We start from the raw sequence: 21221 nt of genomic DNA, 5'->3' as shown, positions 1-21221 counted from the left end.
AGCCGGAGAGCCAAATGATCTCAGAGAAATTTGGGAGGCTGTGTTCCAGTGGTAGGCAGGGGCAAAGGCAAAGGAGGTGGAGGCAGAAATACCTGTCTATTTTAACTGCCAAGAACTAAGCTTTAGGATGCAGTGCCACTCAAAGTGGTGGTTCATGGGCCAATGCTGTTGCAGTGGCCATTGGCTGCTGATTCCTGGTGAGTTTCCAGAAAAGAAAGAAAGATAGATACGGTACCCAACAGGCACAAATCATAGAATCCTATTGTTGGAAGAGACCTTAAGGGTCATCCAATCCAGCCCCATTCTGCCATGCAGGAAGACACTATCAAAGCAAGGCTAAAGCATCCAGGGATGGTTTTTTCTTTCACCAGACCCCACTTTTCTTATTGTTTCCATTTTGGAATTTACAGATCTACGTGTTTTTTTAACATGCTGGACAACATAGTACAGGTAGAGTGGTTTGAGGGTTGGGCTATGACTCTGGAGGCCAGGGTCTGAATCCCAGCTCGGCCATGGAAACCCACTGGGTGTTTTTGGGCAAGTCGTACTCTCAGTCTCAGAGGAGGGCAATGGCAAGCCACCTCTGACCAACTCTTGCCAAGAAAGCCCTATGATAGTTTCGCCTTAGGGTCGCCATAGGTCAAAAACCACTTGAAGGCACACAACAAAGGGTTGCATCTGCACTGCAGAATTAAGGCAGTTTAACACCGCTTTAACATCCATGTCCCAATGTTATGGAATCCTGGGATTTGTAATTTGTTGTGGGACCAGGGCTATCATGGAGAAAGGATAAATACCTCACCAAACCTAGGATTCCATAGCCTTGAGCCCTGGCTGTTAAAGCGGTGCCAAACTGTGTTATTTCTGCAGTGCAGATGCAGCCTAGAAGCTGGAGGTGCCCTTTGTAACGCAATGCTATTCAGACCCATGTTCGAAAAGTTAGGCTGACAAAAAGAAATGCCTTCCTTTGTTTGTTTGTCCCTTTGTTTCTTCCTGAGCGATGCAGCTCAGGAGGCCCCTTGGAGGCAGTCTAATGAGATTCAGGATTGAATTTGATTAGAAATCCCCCCATCCCCCTGTTAAAAATCCTCCATGCCTTCAGAGCAACCTGCTTCCTAGGGATTATAGTGGTTTAGAAACTGGGTCATGAGTGTGTGGAGGCAAAAGGTAGACTTGCAGGGAGCAAAACAAAGCCGACGTGTTGAGAGTTTTATAGCAAAAACAGAGAGAGGTGAGGAGGAAGTAATGGGATCACGCACACCTTGGTGCAGCTTGCACCTGCCAGGATAAGAGCAAGCATCCTCATCTTGGAAGCATACCTTCAAGAGAGCCAGCATAGTGTAGTGCTTTGAATGGATTCCTTACCCACAGATTCAACTTCCCTATGTCTTAAAAATTATACACACACACACACCTTTCTTTCTTTATTCAAAAAAGCAAACCTTGATTTTGCTATTTTATATAAGGGACACCATTGTATATAAAGTGACTTGAGCATCCGCACATTTGGGTATCCAAACTCCAGCAGACACCAAGGGCCCACTATGATGATGATGATGATGATGCTAATGATGATAAACCCCACTGTATTTAATGGGATTAAATACCACAGTGGGCCCTTGCTATCTGATGGGTTTGGTTCCAGGACACACACACCCCCCCCCCATGGATACCCAAATCCGTGGATGCTTAAGTCCCATTATATACAATGGGGCATTTTAGTTTATTTTATTTTCCCTCTGAATACTGCAGGGCTCAGTGGATAAGATCAAATTGACTCCTTGCTGGAAGATGACACTCTGAATAAATGCCTTAAATTACTTTGCAAATATTCCCCGGAAACCCTGTAGGTTGCAAGGGACGGCAAACAAAACAGACAGGTAAAACCACTGACAGAATACATGGTTGGTGCCGCATACACTTATTCTGAGTAAGAACACCTATAGATATAATTGACACAATTGGTCCTTTCTCTGGGATTGCACATCTTCGCGTTTGTCCATGTAGATGGAAGATTTTGGGGGAGATTTTTTAAGCAGAGCAGGTGATGTGACTTGGCTAAGATTTCTTTGAGCAAGTGATGTTGCAGGTCAAGGATGCTCTGAGCCAGTGGTTCCCAAACTTTGGTCCTCTGCATGTTTTGGACTTCTGCTGACAGACGTTCGAGCCAGCATGGCCAACAGTCAGGAATTTTGGGAACTGAAATCCAAAAACCTTGAGGACCAAAGTTTGGGAACCACTGTTTCTAAGCTCTGGATTCCTCCCTTAGGTGGCATCTGGAGTTTCCTCCAACTCTGCCGTTCTGCCATTTGGTTTAACTTGTTGCTCAGCAAGCTTCCAAAATCTATAGGCTGCAAAACTTTTAGTAAAAAAAAGAGAATTGAGATTGTCATAAAGCCAACATCTGTACCCCTGTGGTTTCCCGTTTCTGGTGTGGCATTATGGCAGGAGGCCAAGCCAACGGTGCTTGCCTTTTCCTCTTGATCCGAAGCGTCTTGCTTTGCAATTCTTCGAACGGCCCTTGCTTCATTTGCAAGTCTCAGTTGTGGTTGCCATTGTGTGTGTGTGTGTACCTTCAAGTTGCCTATTGACTTAATGCAGCCCCATGAATTTCAGAGGGTTTTCTTTGGCAAGGGATCCTCAGAGGTGGTTTTGACAGTTCTTTCCTCTGAAATAGAGCCTCCAGCACCTGGGATTCATTGGCTGTTTCCCATCCAAGTACCAACCAGCAGTCACCCTGCTTGACTTCCAAGACCAGACAAGATCTTGCCATTGTCCTCCTTTAATAATAATAATAGTAATAATAATAGATTTTATTTATATCCTGCGTTTCCAGAAGGATCAAGGCGGGTTACAATAGAATACATAAATAAATACATAACACATACATAACTAAAATTACATATCCCCCTTAATTCTTCATCCACTTGCTTTTCTCTTTGACCCCTTGTCAACATGTATATATGCATGTGTGTCTGTGTAATTTTTATTTCATTACATTCAATGGTGTGTTGTTGTTGTTGTTGTTACAGTGGGCCCTTAGTAACTGCTGGAGTTTGGTTCCAGGTCCCCCCATGGATGCCAAAATCGGTGCATACTCAAGTCCCATTACATTCAATGGGGTATTATTATTATTATTATTACTATAGTAGGCCCCTGGTATCTGCTGGAGTTTGGTTCCAGCACCCTCTGTTGATACCAAAATCCATATATACATTCCAGGACCATCAGTGATGTTCAATGCTGTATTATTATTATTATTACAATGGGCCCATAGTATCTGAGTTTGATTCCAGCACTCTCCTTGGATACCAAAATCCATGGATGCTCAAGTCCCATTATATACAAAGGTGTATGTTGTTGTTGTTACTACGGTAGGTCCTTGGTATCTGCTGGGTTTGGTTCCAGGACCCTCTGTGAATACCAAAATCAATGGATACTTAAATCCCATTAAATACAGTGGGGTTTATCATCATCATCATCATCATAGTGGGCCCTTGGTGTGTGCTGGAGTTTGGACCCCTATGGATACCAAAATCTATGCTCAAATACCATTAGATACAATGGTGTCCCTTATATAAATTGGCAAAAATCAAGGTTTGCTTTTTGAAATGAATATATATATATGGAAGAAGGTTGAATCAGTGGGTAAGGAATCCACTCAGACCACTACGCTGTGCTGGCACTCTTGAAGGCATGCGTGTGACACACATTTCAGTCTTTCTTTTGCCACCGGAGTGCTTCAGTCGGCTCCCAGCCTTCTTAATCTGGTTCGGCGCAGTGTTTACTCATGCTTCTATCTCAAGCAAGAACTGCTGCCTCCTTCTCACACTGACACACAAACACATACACACCCCTTTGCTCCTGGGCCAATGGGCAATGCACGCAGGGGATCGGCAGGAGTAGCGCATGGATGATGCAATTGTGCTTCCTCCTTGCGTCTCGACTGCCTTTGAGTCATCTGGAAACCGTAGGAGGAAATTTAATCACTCCTTCGCCTCCATTCATTCATTCATTCATTCATTGAACCAGAGTGCCCAGATGTCAAGCATGTCAGAGGGCAATTGTGTATCCAAGGGTGTTATTTTTCTTCCCCACCTACACAAACACACACACACTAATTGCATCAGAAAGACGACAGATGCTGCTTGCCTTCAAATCGCCTTTCTTTTAAGGAACTAGGCCCTGGCACCAAATGATGCAACCTTGCTTCCCTATTTCAAATCCTGGAATGCCTCCAGGGATTTGGCAAAAGAGGGGCAGGAATCATGTATCCCCTCCCCTGCCCCTATGGTTGGATTGCAGCTCCCAGCAGCCCTGGTGAAGAATGGATTGAAAGAAGAGATTGGGTTGAGTCTTGCTGCAACATTAGGGTCACATGTGGAACATACAATGGTAAAACAGCCATGGTGGATCAAACTTGAAGGTATTCTGTTAATGAGAAACCTTATGGAAATCGGGGATTTGTAGTTTGGTGAGGCACCAGCGCTCTTTGGAAGAGAAGGCAAAAGAGCTTGTAAAACCAAGATTCCATAGATGAAGCTGCAGTACTTAAAGTGGGGTCGAACTGCATTATTTCTACATTGTAGATGCTCCCTGAGGCATACCTGTAATTTTATAGTCTTGTAGGGACTTGGTTTTGAGAGTGTGCATTCAGTGTGACATCTATTTGGAGCCCTGGGATTGCAGTTGTACTAGGGTTGCCATCCCTGAGGACCTCCAAACCGGGAAAAATGTAGGACAAGGTTTAAAAAATGTAGGACTTTTTCCCCCCTGGCAAAAAAAAAAGGTCCTACATTTTTAAACCTTGTCCAAGGCCTCGCTGGGGCCTGGGAGACAGCATCTCCCAAGCCCCAGCCAGGCCTCGGAGGACTCCGCGATCGCGGAGCTGCCTCCAGAGCCTCGCTGGGGGGGAATCCCAGGGGCGGGGCCAAACCGGGGCGGGACCGTGCGGACCCACCCCAAACTGGGAAAGTCCCGCCCCCAGGCGGGATATGGCAACCCTAAGTTGTACCCATGAGTTTGCTCCCACCCTGCCTTTAAGCTGCATCCGCACTGCAGAAAAAAATCAGTTTGACATCACTTTAAGTGCCATGACTCAGTGCTATTCAATTTTGGGATTTGTACTTTGCTGTGGCACCAGAGTGCTCTGACAGAGAAGGCTAAACATGTCACAAAACTACTGTTCCCAAAATTTCATAGCATTGAGCCAGCGCAGTTAAAGTGTTGTCAAATGGGATTATTTCTGCAGTGCAGAGGCAGCCAGACACAGAAGGTGCTTGCAAAGCGTTTGCACCAGAGATGAACTGACATTTCTCTCCTTGTGTTTGCTTTCCAGTCCTGCTCACAGCGGTCAACTGCTACAGCGTGAAGGCGGCCACCCGGGTCCAAGACGGCTTTGCGGCGGCGAAACTCCTGGCCCTTTCCTTGATCATCATCCTTGGTTTTGTGCAGCTGGGATTGCGTGAGTGTGTTTCCTTCCTGCTTTTCCCAAAGAGGTTGGAGGTGGGTGGGGAAGTTAGTATGAAATTTGGGTTTAGACAGCTTTAAAACTGTGTGCTTTATTCTTGCCTGCTCCAAGTTCCAAAAAGGGCAGCGTGGATAGAATCACGTCTCATTTTTATTCTAACGCCCCTGCAAGGTAGGCTGGCCTGAGCAGCAAGTGGCCAGAGATGACCCAGGGAGCTTCATAGCTGGATGGGGACTTTTCTGCTTTTCATTTTCATGGCAGAAAATGATTTGCATCATTTTGGGATAATGGGATATCCTATTTCTAGGATAATGTTTGCAACCGTTCTCCCATTTCTGGAATAATGTGTGCAACCATATTACTCTTATTTCTGGGATAATATGTTCAATATCACATCGCCTGTTCAGTTCTATTCAGTGCATCTCTTCCCCTTTGTTCTTAGTTTACTGAAATATTTCCCCCAAAATTTTCAGCACTGGAAAAAACACTACAGTTAGTTCTCTGCATGCAGCAGCCGAGAGGAATTTTGGAAAACCTCTTCCTATATTGACGGCTGAAGGGGAATTCAGCATTCAGTGCCAAGTCCCAGCTGCCAGTGACATGCAGTGATAGATTGTGGTTTCGTGTTACATGTAAACACAGTCATCGTCATTGTTCTGACCTGGTTTTACTCTTTTCTGAGGAAAGATTTAGCCAGGAGGAGAAATGGACTATGTCTTATAGAAATCAAGGAATACAGGGGGCCCTTGGTATCTGCTAGGGTTTGGTTCCAGGACCTGCCGTGGATGCTGAAATCTGTGGATGCTCAAGTCCCATTGCATTCGGTCAGATAGTATAATGGTGTCTGTGATATAAACTGGCAGAATCAAGGTTTGCTTTCTGCAATATATGTGTGTGTGTGTTTTTAATATTTGTAAGCCACAGATGATTGAATCTGTGGATATGGAGGGCTGACCGCACTACTCTTAAATTCCCTGAAGGGATCCGATCCTCTCTATCTTGGAAGCTGAGCAGGGCCAGGCCTGGCCAGCACTTGGATGGAAGACTGCTGACAAAAAACAGGTGCCGGTGGCTACTCAAAGTGGTGGTCCCTGGACCAGTACTGGTCTCCATGCCCTTGTCTCTGGCCAAGTTTGCAGGGAAGGAAGCCAGCCAACCAGTTAGTTAGTTAGTTGGCACAAATATAGTGCTGGTTCCTGGCATACTGGGAGGGGAAACTGCCAGCCTTACATGGCAGACATCCTGAAAGCATTGCTGAGGGTTTTATTTCAGATGCAGATAATGGCAAGTCACCTCTGAGTTTTCCTTGTCCGAGAAAACTCTATGAAATCCACGGGGTAGCCATAAATTGACAGGTGACTTTAAGGCACACACGCATGTATTCGCACCTGTATTTCCTGACTTTGCAGGACTTGAGCAGGGCACTTGGAGGTCCTGTATCCAGAGGATCACCTTAACTTGATAGCACTTAACAACAGCGCTCATCCAGACCTGAATAAGAGGGAATTCCCTGTTCTTTTCCACCTAGGGACAGCTATCCAACTATAACTTCCTCAGCTTGTCATTGCTGGGGATGTGATGGGACTATCACAAGATGGTAACTTGCCACCCCTAAAACAAATCCCTCTGCAATCCAACTCCATCAAAGGATCCGTAGCTGTCCTGAGTTTTGCAAGACCCAAACAGGGCTGTTGATGACTGAGGCTCCCAGAAGTCTCCCATTCATAGGGTTGCCATAAATCAGCAATGAAGGCAGGGGTTTAGATCAGATAGCATCTAGGGTTCCTTCTGACTCTGCAGTTTAGTAATTTTGGTCATCCCTCTGCGTCTCCATCGTTCTTTTGCACCTGAGCATACCGCTCATTCAGCAGGGGATCCAGCCGGGCTGTTGTCGCTGTTTTTCTTGGGAGCAGATTGGAGGCCAGCCGGTGTTTTGCTTGGGCCGCGTTCTCTTGTTTTCAGCAGCCTAGCAGGACTTGTTTGGTGTGAAATAACACGCCTGCCCCTTCGGTTCCCCTTCCCGCCCCCGCCTGCTGGGTATTTGGATATCTGGCAGATGACTGACGCATGTGTGCATATGCGTGCATTTGTATATTTGTGTGTGGGCATACGTATGCACCATTTATGATGAGCCTGCGCCCCCTCCTGTCCTTTCAGGGTAAACTAGAAAGTATGTGGAATTGGGCCCTCCAGTGTATGCAATCTTTGGTCCTCCAGATGTTTTGGACTTCAGAATTCCTGACCAAGTTGGCTGGGGCTACTGGGAGCTGAAGTCCAAAACACCTGGAGGACCAAAGTTTGGAAATCATGACTGACTGGGAGAGAGTGTCTGCTCTGCATGCAGAAGGACTCAGGTTCAATCCCAAGAATCTCCAATTCAACAGATCAGGTAGGAGCAAACAATGGGAAAGGTATTCCTCTGCCTCTGAGAGCCATTGTCAGTCAGGGTAGACCAGTGGTTCCCAACCTTTGGTTCTCTAGATGTTTTGGACTTCAGCTCCCAGAATTCTTGACTGTTGGTCAAGTTGGCCAGGGCTTCTGGAAGCTGATGTCCAAAACACCAGGTGGACCAAAGTTTAGGAATCACTGCTGTAGAGGGTCAGAGCTTGAAAATGTTATGGGGGGAACTCCACATCCTAGAATCCCCGACCATCTTGGCTGTCATGAGATTCTGGAAGTTGTAGTCCTCCCCCAAAGTAACTTTACTGTGGAGGACAGATATTTGTAGAAGCCACTAAGTGGTATTTTCTGGATGGTCTTTGGTTTTGGTGGGGATGCTGCTGGCTTTGTGCTGTTGTTTTGTTCATTGTATGTGTTTGTGTGTTGCCCTTTTGCAACCAGAAGTCATTCTGCTGTTCCTCTTTGCAGTGTTTAGTTTTAAATAAATACATAAATAGATTTGCTTTTTTCTCTCTCTTGCAAGCTGCCTTTGAATGCCTTTGGTTTTTAAAGCGACTTGGAAATTAGTTAATTAATTGGAGTTTGAATTAATGATGATAATATAAATAATGATATACAGTCGCTCCTCCATTCTCACGGACTTGAGATCTCCGGTCTTGAATATTCACGGAGGGGTGACTTCTGTTAATATCAATGAGGCACCCAACCCGCAACTCATGCCCCTCGCATGTGCTCCATTCAGGCCTATGGGGCTTGAATATCAGCGAGTGTCCATTTTCGCAGGGGTCCAGAACGGATCCCCCATGAAAACGGGGGGCCGACTTATGTAAATAATGTAGATAACACTTAAATTTAAATAATACCCATAATCATTTTATACACACATACATATGCAAGACAGATACAGGTTGAGTCTCCTGTATCCAGAATCCCAAAATCTGAAATAGTCCAAAATCCAAAATCATTCACATGCATAGCTGAGAGAGTGACACCTTTGCTTTCCGATGGCTCAATGCACACAAACTTTGTTTCATGCACAAAATCATTTTAAATATTGTGTATAGAATTACCGTCAGGCTATGGGTATAAGGCATCTATGGAACTTAAATGAATTCCATGTTTGGACTTGGTTCCCATCTCCAAGAGATCTCACTTTGTATGTGCAAATATTCCAAAATCTGGAGGGGAAATCCGAACTCCAAAACGCTTCTGATCCCAGGCATTTCGGATAAGGGAGAATCAGTCTTTACTAGCAATAAAGAAAGACATAATGTGGAAGGAAATATTCAAATTCCAGGGTTTCAGGGCATTTTTCTTAAACCATCTTTGGGGGCGAAATTGGGGTCAGCTACTAATTCAGCCCCACCTTCTAATTTCGAAGCTTGCATAAATGGAAGAATTTCCCTCTTTTTTCAAATAGCGTTTCAGTGTTTTAAAAGAATAAAGCTAACTTTATTACTTGTGTTTGCTCCCTCCGAATGATGGAGCCCTCGTGACACAGAAGTGCTGGGAAAGGTCTTGCCATCAAGGATGCGGTGGAGGTGTTGGCATAAATCGCACTCGGGCCTTTTAAAACGTTTTCTTGATGCAGCAATAAAGCCGTTGGGAATGTTTGGGGGAGGAAAAATACCTCCTTCTGTGAAAACAAAACCGAGGGCATGAACCACTGTGGGGCAAAACAAGCGGCACTTATTTAGGAACAAAAGAATGGAAAGGAATTTTTCCTCCTCCTCTTCTTCTTTCCTTCCTTCTCTCTTTCTCCCCCACTTATTCTTTTCCTTCTCTTATTTTTCTTTCTCTCCCCCCGCATGATCCTTTGCTTGACCTTTGAGAGAAACCTCCCCAAACAAGACATTTTTTATTAGGGCTGAAAGGCAGGATGGATATATATCTCCCATCTGTTTTGTTTCTGGATCCTAACTTGAGAAAGTGATTTTCGGGGGGAGGCTACAGTTCCCAGCATCCACATGGTGGCTGGGGAGTGTGGGAGTTATAATCCAGAGTATCTTCTGCTCTGAAGGGTCTGTTGTACCTCTGGATATTAGAGTGGGACAAAGAAGAGGAGGGGGACCATAAAATCAGATAATCCTTATTCTTCTTTTTTAGAAGAGACTACCCTCTGAGAACAGAGCGCAGGCCAATAAATCTGGCACCTTTCATGTTTTTATGTCGCCCGAGTTAAGGAACTTCTAAAAGAAACATTTACATGGAAAAATTTGTCTTGGCAAAGGCATAAAAGAAAATTGCCCTGAAGCTCTGGCCACCTCTGTTGGACATCTTTGAACCATTTCTCTAACTATGGCCTCATTCCCACTTACAAATAAATTGGTTTGCAATCTGAATTGATGGATAGGTTCAACAGCGGAGCGTGGTTCACACTACATTTGCTCTGATCGCATTTTTTCCCTGTAAAATAAGCCACTTGTGGTTCACATTGACGAATTAATTGATTCAAAATGGACCCACCCCCACTGTCTGAAGGTCAAATTTAAATCGATTCTGATCCTCATCTGGTTCACACTTGCGCGGAATTGATTTATCCAAAAAGATGCGGGGGGAAAACAGCATCAAAAAGACGTGGGTTAAATGGGTCTAGCGCATGCCCCCCCTCTCCGAATCGCTTCAGTGATTGGGTTCAAGTGGGAACCAGGGTCATTTGAACCAGTTCAGACTAATTTGCGATCTGGTTTAAAAGGTAGTGGGAATCAGGCCCATAAGTGAGTCCCTTCACCTCCCCTCCAGCTGCTATTAGACCCACCTTGTAGGAAAAATCCATATAGATGGGGTAAGTGTACCTTTTTAAAGTAATGTGACTGGTCAGGGGATACCTTGGTTATCCCCAGTTACCTTCACCAGTCTGTTTGGACTGCTGAATTTGGTACTCCCCTACCTTGACCGTTTTGGCAGAGTGTGCCTTCTTTGTAAAGTTTTGTCCTCGAAGGGGAAGGTAAAATACTGGCTTCTGCAGTAGGAGTTTTAATGAGAAGCCCCCGAGCAATGAGTAAGGAGGGACGAGCGGTGCCAAACCCCTAAACCTATCCATTTGCCAACTTGAGCTGGCACCTTGTCCTATCATGTTTTCTGCCATGCCCACCAGGCACCGGTTGCTGGCATGCACGCCTTTGCCAGCTGGGCACGTCTGGCTCTGTCACCTCTGATAGGACAACTTAAAGTGGTAATTAAAAGTGCCGACGGGCTCTATATAACACACGTTGGCACACAAATGGTGTGTAATTATAATTGTGTGTAGCCCTCCAGTGCAAGAGGCTTCAACGTGTGACTTATCTAACAGGGATAAGGCTAGTGCGAAGAGCACCATTCTTAGGCACTTGGCATCCTTTAGTGTTGTCTCCATGCCACTGGAGAACAGCTGTAAGCATTCCTTGAAATTTGCCCCATCTTAATTTGCTGCTCCAAATTTGATATTGTCACACAAGAACATCTATGTTACCATTGGGCTGCCTTCTCCTTTATTCATTTCTTTACATTGGGCCTTTGGTATCTGCTGGGATTTGGTTCCAGGACCGACCCCCGACCCGCATGGATACCAAAATCCATGGATGCATAAGTCCTGTTATAGACAATGATATAGTAAAATGGTGTGAGACCCAGCATGGTATAGTGGTTTGAGCATTGAAATCTGACTCTGGAGACCAGGGTTCAGTTCACTGTTTGGCCATGGAAACCCATTGGGTGATCTTGGGCAAGTTGCACACTCTCAGCCCAAAAAAGCTCATGATAGGGGTCACCTTAGGATTGCCGGAAACGGCTTAAAAGTACCCATCCCCCCCAACTACAGCTCTAGAAATCTACATATGAGTAACGGCTCTTTGAGCTCAGACTTGTTCTGGCGTCCTGCCGCAAGTGAGAACAGCCAGCGTTCCCTCATTTGGCAAATTTGTACAGCAGACGAGGTGCTTTGCCTTGTTGTTTTTTCCGCTTCTGTTTCTGGATTTCTTAAGAGCCAAGCATTAATGCAAACTCTAATTAGCTTGCATTCAGCCAGATTTGGGAGCCCTAGTTGAATGATGTCTTCAGTTCTTCATCCCATCGGCGGCATGTTTCTGCTGCCTCTCACTGAAATCTCCCCTGAGCTGCTGAGAGACCGAAAGAAATAGGCTTATGTGAGAGCAAAGTTGACCACCGTGGGGCATTCGGCCAGGCCAGAAGGGTATGGGGAGGTGGAAAGCAAGTCACGTTCCTCCAAAGGCAGGTGGAGATGAGGTAGAGGAAGCACAGGGGTGGCATCCACATGGAGGAAAAGAAGCGTTCCCACTCCATTCCCACACTGGCATGTTTAGATGATGCACAAAGCCAAAATGGGTGGAATATGGATCTGATCAACACTCAACAGTCCCCTTTTACTCAGGATTAGAGGGAAACTCTTGAAGAGCATGCAGACTGTATGCCAGTGTGAGGATGGGGGGCATCAGTGGGTAAATGATCCCACTGACTACTGTATATAATCGTGTATAAACCTAGGAAATTAAGTCTAAAAATCAACCCCAAAAACTTGGGTGGACTTATCCATGGGTCAATGTAAGTACTGTGCTTTTACTCTTATTTTAAAAAGAACCATCCCTCGTGAAAGACAAGAATGTAATCTGTCATGGAAGCACTGACTCCTGTCTATTCTCTCATCCATCCAGCTTTTAGTGTGAGCACAAACAATTATGCCTGCTGGGATTTTTGCAAGTTCTTTGGCATTTGTTTTCCTTTGCTTCATTCTTTCCTTTGCTACATTCCCTTAAGTTTTACCCTCAACTTATCCTTGGGCCATATCAAAATCCATAATTTTGTCCCCTAAACCTGCCCTTGACTTATACATGAGGTCGACTTATAGTTGAGTATATATGGTACTTATTCTTATTCCTATTCCCACCTGGAATTCCCAGCTCCCCACCACAGAGGCTTTGGTTTCAAGTTTGCACAGTTCCTCTGGTGCCATTCCTTGTGCAGATGAGCAAATTCATCACACAAATAGAGTACAATGTGTCCAGTAGACTGGCTGTTGAGTGTGCCAACAGGGTTATAGGTACGGACCAGTTGCGGGTGCCGGAAACCGAAACCAAAGAAGGTGGCAGCATCCTGGATTTGGTTGGTTCTTCTTGAAGAAGAACAAGGCTTGAGAAAGCCCCTTTTTTCCATCACCATCTTTCTTGATTTCTGAACCATCCTGGCTGAGAGGTTTCTATGAGTTTGGGATCAGAAATGGAACCAGAGAAGATGACAATGGCTTGGGTTTGGGTATCTTCTCTTGAGAATGAGCAGGAGTTGTTGGTTCAGAAGAAAGTGACAATGGCTTGAATGTGGTCCTGGCTTTGGAAAAAGATCAGAGCTTTGGGAATAATTCCTGCTCACAAAATGATGGGATTCTGGAAGTCACTGGTCCAAAGAAGATGATGATCAGAGAAGGTGATGATCCCACATTGGGTGCTTCCTCTTGTTTGTTTGGGGTTCCTTTTGGACCCTCTGTATCCAGAATTTCCTCAGCCAACATGGATTCTGGGAGTTGCTGGCCCCCAAAGGGAACTTTTCCAAGCTCTGGGAAAGATCTCTTTTTCTTTAATTGTCGGTTTTCATTTGGAGGGTTGGATGTGGCTGAGACGGTTGGGCTGAGGTGGGGCCACGGCCCTAACTTGTTTTTTCCAGGTCCTTCCAGATGGAAATCTTCGTGGGGAGATCAGGGCATGGTGTGCCCAGTGTGTTTTGGTTCCCATCGTTGGCTCTTCAACTTGAGTTAATAATGCATTTTTAGCCCAGCAGGGAAGGAGGAAATCTGGCAGCCCGTGCTCCCGTTTTTTGTGGTTCGCGTCTCTGTAAATTTAATAATAGCGCTTCACAAGTGTTAACAGACTCCGATCTCCGTACCTACTCCGCAGGGAAAAGTGAGGAAATTGGTTTGTTGTCTTTTTGTGAAAGGGGGAGGTTGGGAAAAAGTTACACCCTGAGATTTCCCACACCTCCTTAGGGTTATAGTCTTTTCTTCCGGCACTTTTCATTCTGGACCAAAGCTTTGAAAAGTTCCTTTACCACTCCTAAAATCTCATAGAGAGCCCTTCTGGTTCTTCTGGGAAATGTGGACCAAAACAAGAACTTTCCAACGCTTTTATTTGGAGAGCACTGAACTTGATAGGTTTGAGCAACTCATGAAGGGTGGTAGACCATGTAGAAAACCTGTTTTACGTGTAGAAATTCCCAGCTTCAACCCCTAGTGTGTCTTGGGTAACTTTTCCAAGCTGTTGTTCATTGTCCAACTCAATTATCACCAGTGAGGTATTCAAGTCTTTTATTCCAAGTCCAGTCTCAAGTCTCTGCCTTCCAAGTCTCAATTCAAGTCTCAAGTCTTTGCAAGGTACTTTAAATAAACTGTCAAGTCTGGGTACTAACTTTAACTGAACAAAAAGGAGGTAAGGCAGAGGGAAGTTTCAATAGCTAGAGAATCAAGAAGAGACGCATAAAGTTAGGTTATATATCACCAGAACCTATATATTCGATGCATGGTCAAATGTGAATGAAAGCTTTAGATGCATCTATTCTCTTCAAGCCCATTGCTTAACACATTTGCTATTCTCTTCCATTATGTTGTTGAACCAAGGCCAGCAAGTCGGCTGTTAAAAATATACAAGTTGCGAGTCGAGTTGAGTCAGTACATCATTTATTGCCGAGTCAAGTCCAAGTTGTGTCACTGAAGTAACTTGAGTCATAAGTCAATGGACTCCTAGTTACCATCTGTAGGGAGGTGGATACAGGAGGTTTGATGGAGCTTTGATCCGATCCAACATCCATGATCCATTCCACAACTTAGAACAATTATACCTGTGAATTTGGTTCAACGTGACATCCTTCATCTGCCCCATATTGAATTCCTGTTGCAGCATCATTAAGTCAAGGGTAGCTTTTGGCATTTGTTGAGGACTCTGGGATTTGCTGGTTTCATAAATAAATAGTGAACATTATACTTGCTGTTAAGATCAAGTTGTAAAAGTTAGAAAGGTAGAAAACCTTCAGCCATTCTGAACCTGGAAAGACACCATGTTTGGGCCAACCATCCCCGTCTTCCCTGACCACTCACCATGCTCCCCAGGAGTGATGGGACTTGTTGGCCAAAGCATTTGGTAAAAGCCACCAGGCTGGGAGGGGGAAAAACGGATCAAGATACACATCCGTTGCATTTTATTCCTGCCTCTCTGCCCCAAAGGTGCTCAAGACCAACCCATCCTGCATTCCTGGGCACAAAATGGGTTGAGCCTGAACCTGCCCAGCATCAGAGATTAAAGGACTCCAGACCACTAAACCACCCTTTGAAACAATGCCCCCCATGCCCACAGTTTGCCTTTTATCATGCCAATTACATCAGCTCCTCCAGTCCTTGCGTGCCGACCTTCCGCCCTAATTTTACGTGATTCAGTCATCACTGTTAATAGCCTTTTTTTCCTTGCTGACTACCTTGCCTTATTAGAACTGGTGCATACATGACTTGGAAATTAAATGTTATGAGCACAAAACAACACAATTATTTCTCTTTCTTCCCCCACCTTTCCTTGCCGAGTTAATTTCCAGATGGTGATTAAAAAGGGCACGTCGTCCATTGCCAGCGGCTTGACCACTCAAGAACTGCAGGCGAGAGACTGTGTTGGAGCTTGCAACTATTGGTTAATTTTAGAGCTGGCTGTGGTTGAAGAGGCATTCAATCTTGGCGCCATGACGGGGGGCACCACCCCAAAGAGCAGCTGGCAGTGTGTTCGGGGGCACGTGTGGCAAACCGGTTGAATGGAGAAGAAGGCAGGGGAGATGGATCAGGGGAGCGTAACTAGAGAAGGCCATCTTGAATTGCGACAGGAGCCTTCAGTGCCTGTTCGTCTGTCAGTCTGGTGGTATTATAGCAATCTGGTGGCAATTGACCTTCTCTGGCAGTTTAAGTGGCAGCTGTTTTTTACATGGGTTTTTCAAGAACCTGTTTCCAAAAAGAAAGCAAATGCAAAGTCCAAAAGTCATGGGTTGGACAAAGAGCCTTTGTGGGTTGTTTGGCACGTGGCAGACTTTGGTAAACTTAGTAGGGACCACAGAGGGATAAAAGCTCTCCTTGCATTGTGCTAGATCCTTGATTTGTCTAGTTTAATGTTGTCAACTCCGACCAACAGAATTGCCTTTCTTGGATTTCAGGAGGATCCTGTTCCATCCCTATTAGAGGTTGAACCCACTTACTACATCGAAAGTGCATGCTTTACTGTTGAGCTATGGCCCATCTAATGGATGGCCTCCTTTTTGCATTTACAGCTCCCAGGACATCCCCTTTCTGCCACTAACCTTATTGCCTACATGCTTCTGAAAGTAAGAATAATGCTCATAACTTGATCTCAGAATCTGGCTCAGAGGGATGAGTTGCTTCTTCAGAACCAGAAAGTAGCAGGACCACCTGAAGATCTCCCCACACCTCTTTCAGCAAGGCACCATTTGGAAATAACAGCACCTAAATACCCTAAATGCACCAAATCCTGTCTGTTCTTGGAAGCCAAGTAGGGTCAGCCCTGGTTAGTACTTGGATGGGAAATTGCCAATTGAATCCAAGCGCCATAGATAATATTTCAGAGGAAGAAACGGGCAAAAGCATCTCTGTGTGCTGCTAAATTTTGTCCTTGCTGTAAAGGGACAAAAATGGAGTTGCTTTATTAAACAGCCCTATTGGAGGGTAAGGTTAAGACCCAAGCAGTCTGCTACTAGGTCTAAACATTTAAGGAGGGGTCCTTACCCATGCTTTTTTTAATGGAAAAAAATTCTGTTGCTTTCTGTTCTGATGCAATACAGAAAGGACAACTGCTGACTTGTTTCTTTGAAATCGGATCAGCCCCACACCTGCAGTCCTCTCCATTCGCTTTCTCTTTCAGGAGGACTCAACGCCCTTCCAAAGAAAATGCTGCAGAACCAAACCCAACTGTTCTGCCAAAAGTACAGTAGTCAAAAGTAGTTCCTAAAATCAAAAGCAGAAGCAGGAGAGAGAAAGTTTCTACTGCCAGAAGTCCTTAGGTTGCACAATTTATTCAGAACCATGCCAGAAAGAAATAAAAGAGTTCATATGTTAACAACGGGTCAAAAAGAAGAGCGAGCGGAGAAAGGATTAAAGGAGGGCAATGGCAAGATCCTATCTGGTCTTGTAAGCTAAGCAGGGTCACAGCTGGTTAGTACTAGGATGGGAGACTATCAATGAATCCCAGGTGCTGGAGCCTCTATTTCAGAGGAAGGAATTGGCAAAACCACCTCTGAGGATTCCTTGCTGAAGAAAACCCTATGAAATTCATGGGGTTGCCGTAAGTTGACAGGCGACTTGAAGGCACATAATAACACAATATAGGTATTATCACCACAGTACAGATTTCCCTAAAGGCACCAGATTCCCATCCGATCTTGGAAGCTAAGCAGGTTCAGCCCTGGTTAGTACTTGGATGGGAAACTGCCAAGCAATCCCAGTGCTGGAGGCTCTGTTTTAGAGGAAGAAATGTTCAAAACCATCTCTAAAGATTCCTTTACTAAGAGATGTCTATGAAACATGAAGGCACATAGCCCCCCCCCCAATGGCTTGATCTTAGAAGCTACTTAGGGTCAGCCCTGGTTAGTATAGGATGGGAGACCGCCAACGAATACCAGGTGCTGTAGGCTATATTTCCAAGGAAGGGACTGGCAAGGAATTTGGGGACTCCTTGCCTAAGAAAATTTATGAAACTTACGGGGTCCCCATAAGTCTATGGGCAATGTGAAGATACACGCTCTCCACACCCCTGGTTTGATCTTGGAAACTAAGCAGAATCAGCTGTGGTTAGCATTTGGATGGGAAACTACAACATATACCAGGTGCTACTGTATATATTCATGTGTAAATCTAGAAATTTTAGTCAAAAAATTGACCCAAAAAACCTGAGTCAACTTATCCATGGGTCAATGTAACTTATAAAAAGGGAACCATCCCTTGGTGAAAAGCAAAAGCTCTCTCATCCATCCAGCCTTTAGTAGGAGCACAAACAGTTATGCCTGCTGGAATTTTGTTAAGTTCTTCAGCATCATTTTTCTTTGCGTCGTCCTATAGATCCTTTGTAGCATGCCCCTAAATTTTACCCTCAACTTATCCATGGGTTGTATCAGAATCCATAATTTTAGCCGCCAAACCTGCCCTTATACATGAGGTCGACTTATAGTTGTGTACTGTATATACAGTATATTTCTGAGGAAGGGACTAAGAAAACTCTATGAAACTCTGTGCCCATAAGTCTAAGGGCAGCATGAAGGCACATAGACATATATGTGCTCCTTCCAGCCAACCTTTCCCTGCTTCTCCCTTTGCATCGCTATTGATGCTGGCAGCAGGCTCCTTGTTGAGGTTAAATGCCTACTTTGTCCTTTGTGGAAGAAAAGCTGCTTTTGTTTCAAATGTTTCCCCAGTCCCGACAACTTTGTTCCCCCTCCTCTTTTCCTTTCTTGATGTGAATCGCTGGAATGTTATAGTTTGGGAAAGGGCAAAGAGTTAAACCCTTATGGTCGGTCAGTCCAGGCGTAAGAAGGCATGTGACGTGTTTCTCCCAAGCTCTTAGCACCCTAAGACAAGTCACAAGGGAGGTCAGATGGGTCCCAGCAACCTTCCCAGGCTGCCTTTCCTATCCCCTCTGGGTGCACCTTTGGGTTATCCATCTTCAGAAGAGGACTGGGGAAATGGCACGGCTTTTTCCCACCCGTTGAAGGCTTCCAGATCAAAGGGTATAGAAACGGATCTTATTGCTGCAACAAAAATAAACGCCGCTGGAAGTGTTCTCCAGAAATACACCATTGAAGGCGCCCCGTCCCTCCCTTTATGCATTTATAAATATTGTTATTGTTTATTATTGTTGTTCTTTGGGCTGCTTTCATTCAGCAACGGAGTTCCTGTCGTTGCATCTTCCGGTTTCTCGGGGGGGACCTTCTCACAATGGACTCCTGGAGACGTGAGGACTTGCAGGTGTCTCTCCAACATTTGGCAGGAACACACCAAGTACAGGCACAAAGCCTGTCCTTTTTAATTTTTGTTTTTTAATTGCAACCCTTTGGCAAGGAGCGCACTTTGCTAGTTTCCTAAAAGCCCTTGCAAAATTGGGACCCAAAGCAGCTTACAGTCTAAAAACGTCCAACTGAAAACTTAGAAAAATACAGTTAAAAAATTACAAAAGTGATGATTGAGATAGAATTAAACTGCTGCAAAATTAAAACAGTTCAATTGTTTAAAAAGAGAATAAGATTTAAATTTCGGCCTCAGTTTAGCCAGGAGTTGTGAGTACCATCACCAAACTAGAAATCCCATAATTCTGTAGGATGGAGACATAGTGGTTAAAGTGGGATAGGACGGCACATATTGGCAGGCAGCTGGTTGTGACTGTTGCGCGTGAAATCCAGACGTGATGTGTTGGCTAACTTCTGGCACTTCGCGATGGTACATCCTGAGCTTGGCGCATGGCTGCTGAAGCCAGCGCGTGCGCGTCTTGTTTCGACCCGTGGCACAGATCCTGGCACAGACCGGCTTAATTTCTTTTCTCCTTATGCCAACTTTTGTCATGTGAACTGGCTTTTTAACCCCAGCGGCCAAGTCACCTTTGGAAGTATTACGACTGGCTCCTGGTCAAGGATTGGGAGAACTGTACTTGTTCGAGGGCATGGAGAGGGGTTTTAAGTTTTATTTTTATGAAATCGCAGGCTGCATCTGCACTGCAGAATGAATGCAGTTTGACACCGCTTTGACTGCTACGAAATCCTGAGAGTTGCAGTTCGGCTTGGCACCAGAGCTCTCTCGACAGTGAAGGCTCAGTAGCTCACGAAACTACATAGCATTGAGCCATGGCAGTTAAAATAGGGACAGACTGGATTATTTCTGCAGTCCGGATGCAGCCATAGTAGAATAATTGTGTTGTGCAGAAGAGCCCCAATGGATTTTTACTGTTGTTCAGCGTTGGAAAAGGGCTATGTTTGAACACCTTGTCCTTTTTCTGTGCTTTTGTTTATTCCATACAGATGATGTTCCAAACCTGAGCCCCGAACACTCCTTTGAAGGCACAAACACAGATGTTGGGAACATCGTCCTGGCCTTGTATAGTGGTCTTTTTGCCTACGGAGGCTGGTAAGTCCCATGGGCCAGAAAGAGAGAAATTGTCATCCCTCTTTCACCCCTTCCCCTGTTTGCTAGTGAATCGATTGTATTTTATTTATGATCACATTGTTCTCCTAGGATGAGACCCAAAAAGGACCATTGATTTGGCTAAATATATAGCCATTTTCTCAATTCCTAGAAGAGAATTTCAGACACGCACCCCTCTTGCATGCACAAAAAGGCACTAAAAAGAACATCACACAGTAGACCTTCCTGGTTTCCGCACTACAGAGTTAATGCAGTTTGACACCACTTTAACCAGCATGATTCTATCCTGGGATTTGTAGTTTTGTAGTTTGGTGAGATATTCATCCAGGTCTGTCAGATCACTCTGGTGCTTCACCAAGCTACAAAACCCAGGATTTTTTAGGACAGAGTCGTGGCAATTAAAGTGGTGTCAAACTGCTTTATTTCTGCAGTGTGGATACACCCCTTGCTGTCTTGGTGGGTGGATTGCTTTGAGGATTTTACTACACAGAGGAAGTATTTTTTTAAAATGCAATATTAATTTAATTATGTTTGAATGCCCATATTTGTATATTTCTAACTGTATTTTTTTAATTACCCTTTCTTATTTGTGTGTCCTTTTTCTTTTAAAATGCAGGAATTACTTGAATTTTGTCACAGAAGAGATGATTAATCCTTACAGGTGAGTTTTTATAAACCAAATTCTTCAGTACCATGAAAGGGAAGTCTTTGTCTGCGTCCGCACTGCAGAAATAATCCCGGTTGATACCACTCAATGCGATGGAATTCAGGGAACTGTAGTTGTGGCACCAGATCTCTCTGACAGAGAAGGCTAAATGTTTCACTAAACTACAAATCCTAGATTTCCATAGCATTGTGGATCATTGCATGATCCATAGCCAAGGGTGAGGGATGCTGGGAGTTGCAGTCCAGCAACATCTGGAGAGCTGCATGATTCCCACTGCTGCTGTGCCCAAAGAAAGCAACAAACGCTCTGTTCATGAACATGTCCTTGCTTTGCTCCTTCCCCAGGGCTGAGTCCTTTCCCAACTCCCTGTGGGGCTTGGCTCAAACTACAAAGCTTCCTAGTTCATCTAACCTGGACCTTTTTACAACTTGTAATCCAACCTGGAGACTTTTACAACCTATAAAGTCTTCTTTTACTTTGGCTGAAATTAATTTGTCAAATACAGCTGTTGTCTTTTGCTCCAGCAGTTCCAA

General features: G+C 44.7%; 1 protein-coding gene across 1 annotated transcript in view; it reads left to right on the top strand.

The window, feature by feature from the left end:
• SLC7A5 (solute carrier family 7 member 5) overlaps positions 1-21221 on the top strand; it is a 48308-nt gene that overhangs the window by 10893 nt on the left and 16194 nt on the right. Inside the window, exons 2-4 of the mRNA XM_089476762.1 lie at positions 5339-5464; positions 19898-20003; positions 20638-20682. Of these exons, the coding sequence (XP_089332888.1) occupies positions 5339-5464; positions 19898-20003; positions 20638-20682 (277 nt within the window). The remainder of the gene's footprint in view (positions 1-5338; positions 5465-19897; positions 20004-20637; positions 20683-21221) is intronic.

The sequence above is a fragment of the Sceloporus occidentalis genome, unplaced genomic scaffold (genome assembly GCF_023333645.1).
Source record: "Sceloporus occidentalis isolate IW3139 unplaced genomic scaffold, rSceOcc1.0.p SCAF_10, whole genome shotgun sequence".
Taxonomy (NCBI): Eukaryota; Metazoa; Chordata; class Lepidosauria; order Squamata; family Phrynosomatidae; genus Sceloporus; species Sceloporus occidentalis.
This window is presented reverse-complemented; position numbering and strand designations above follow the sequence as displayed.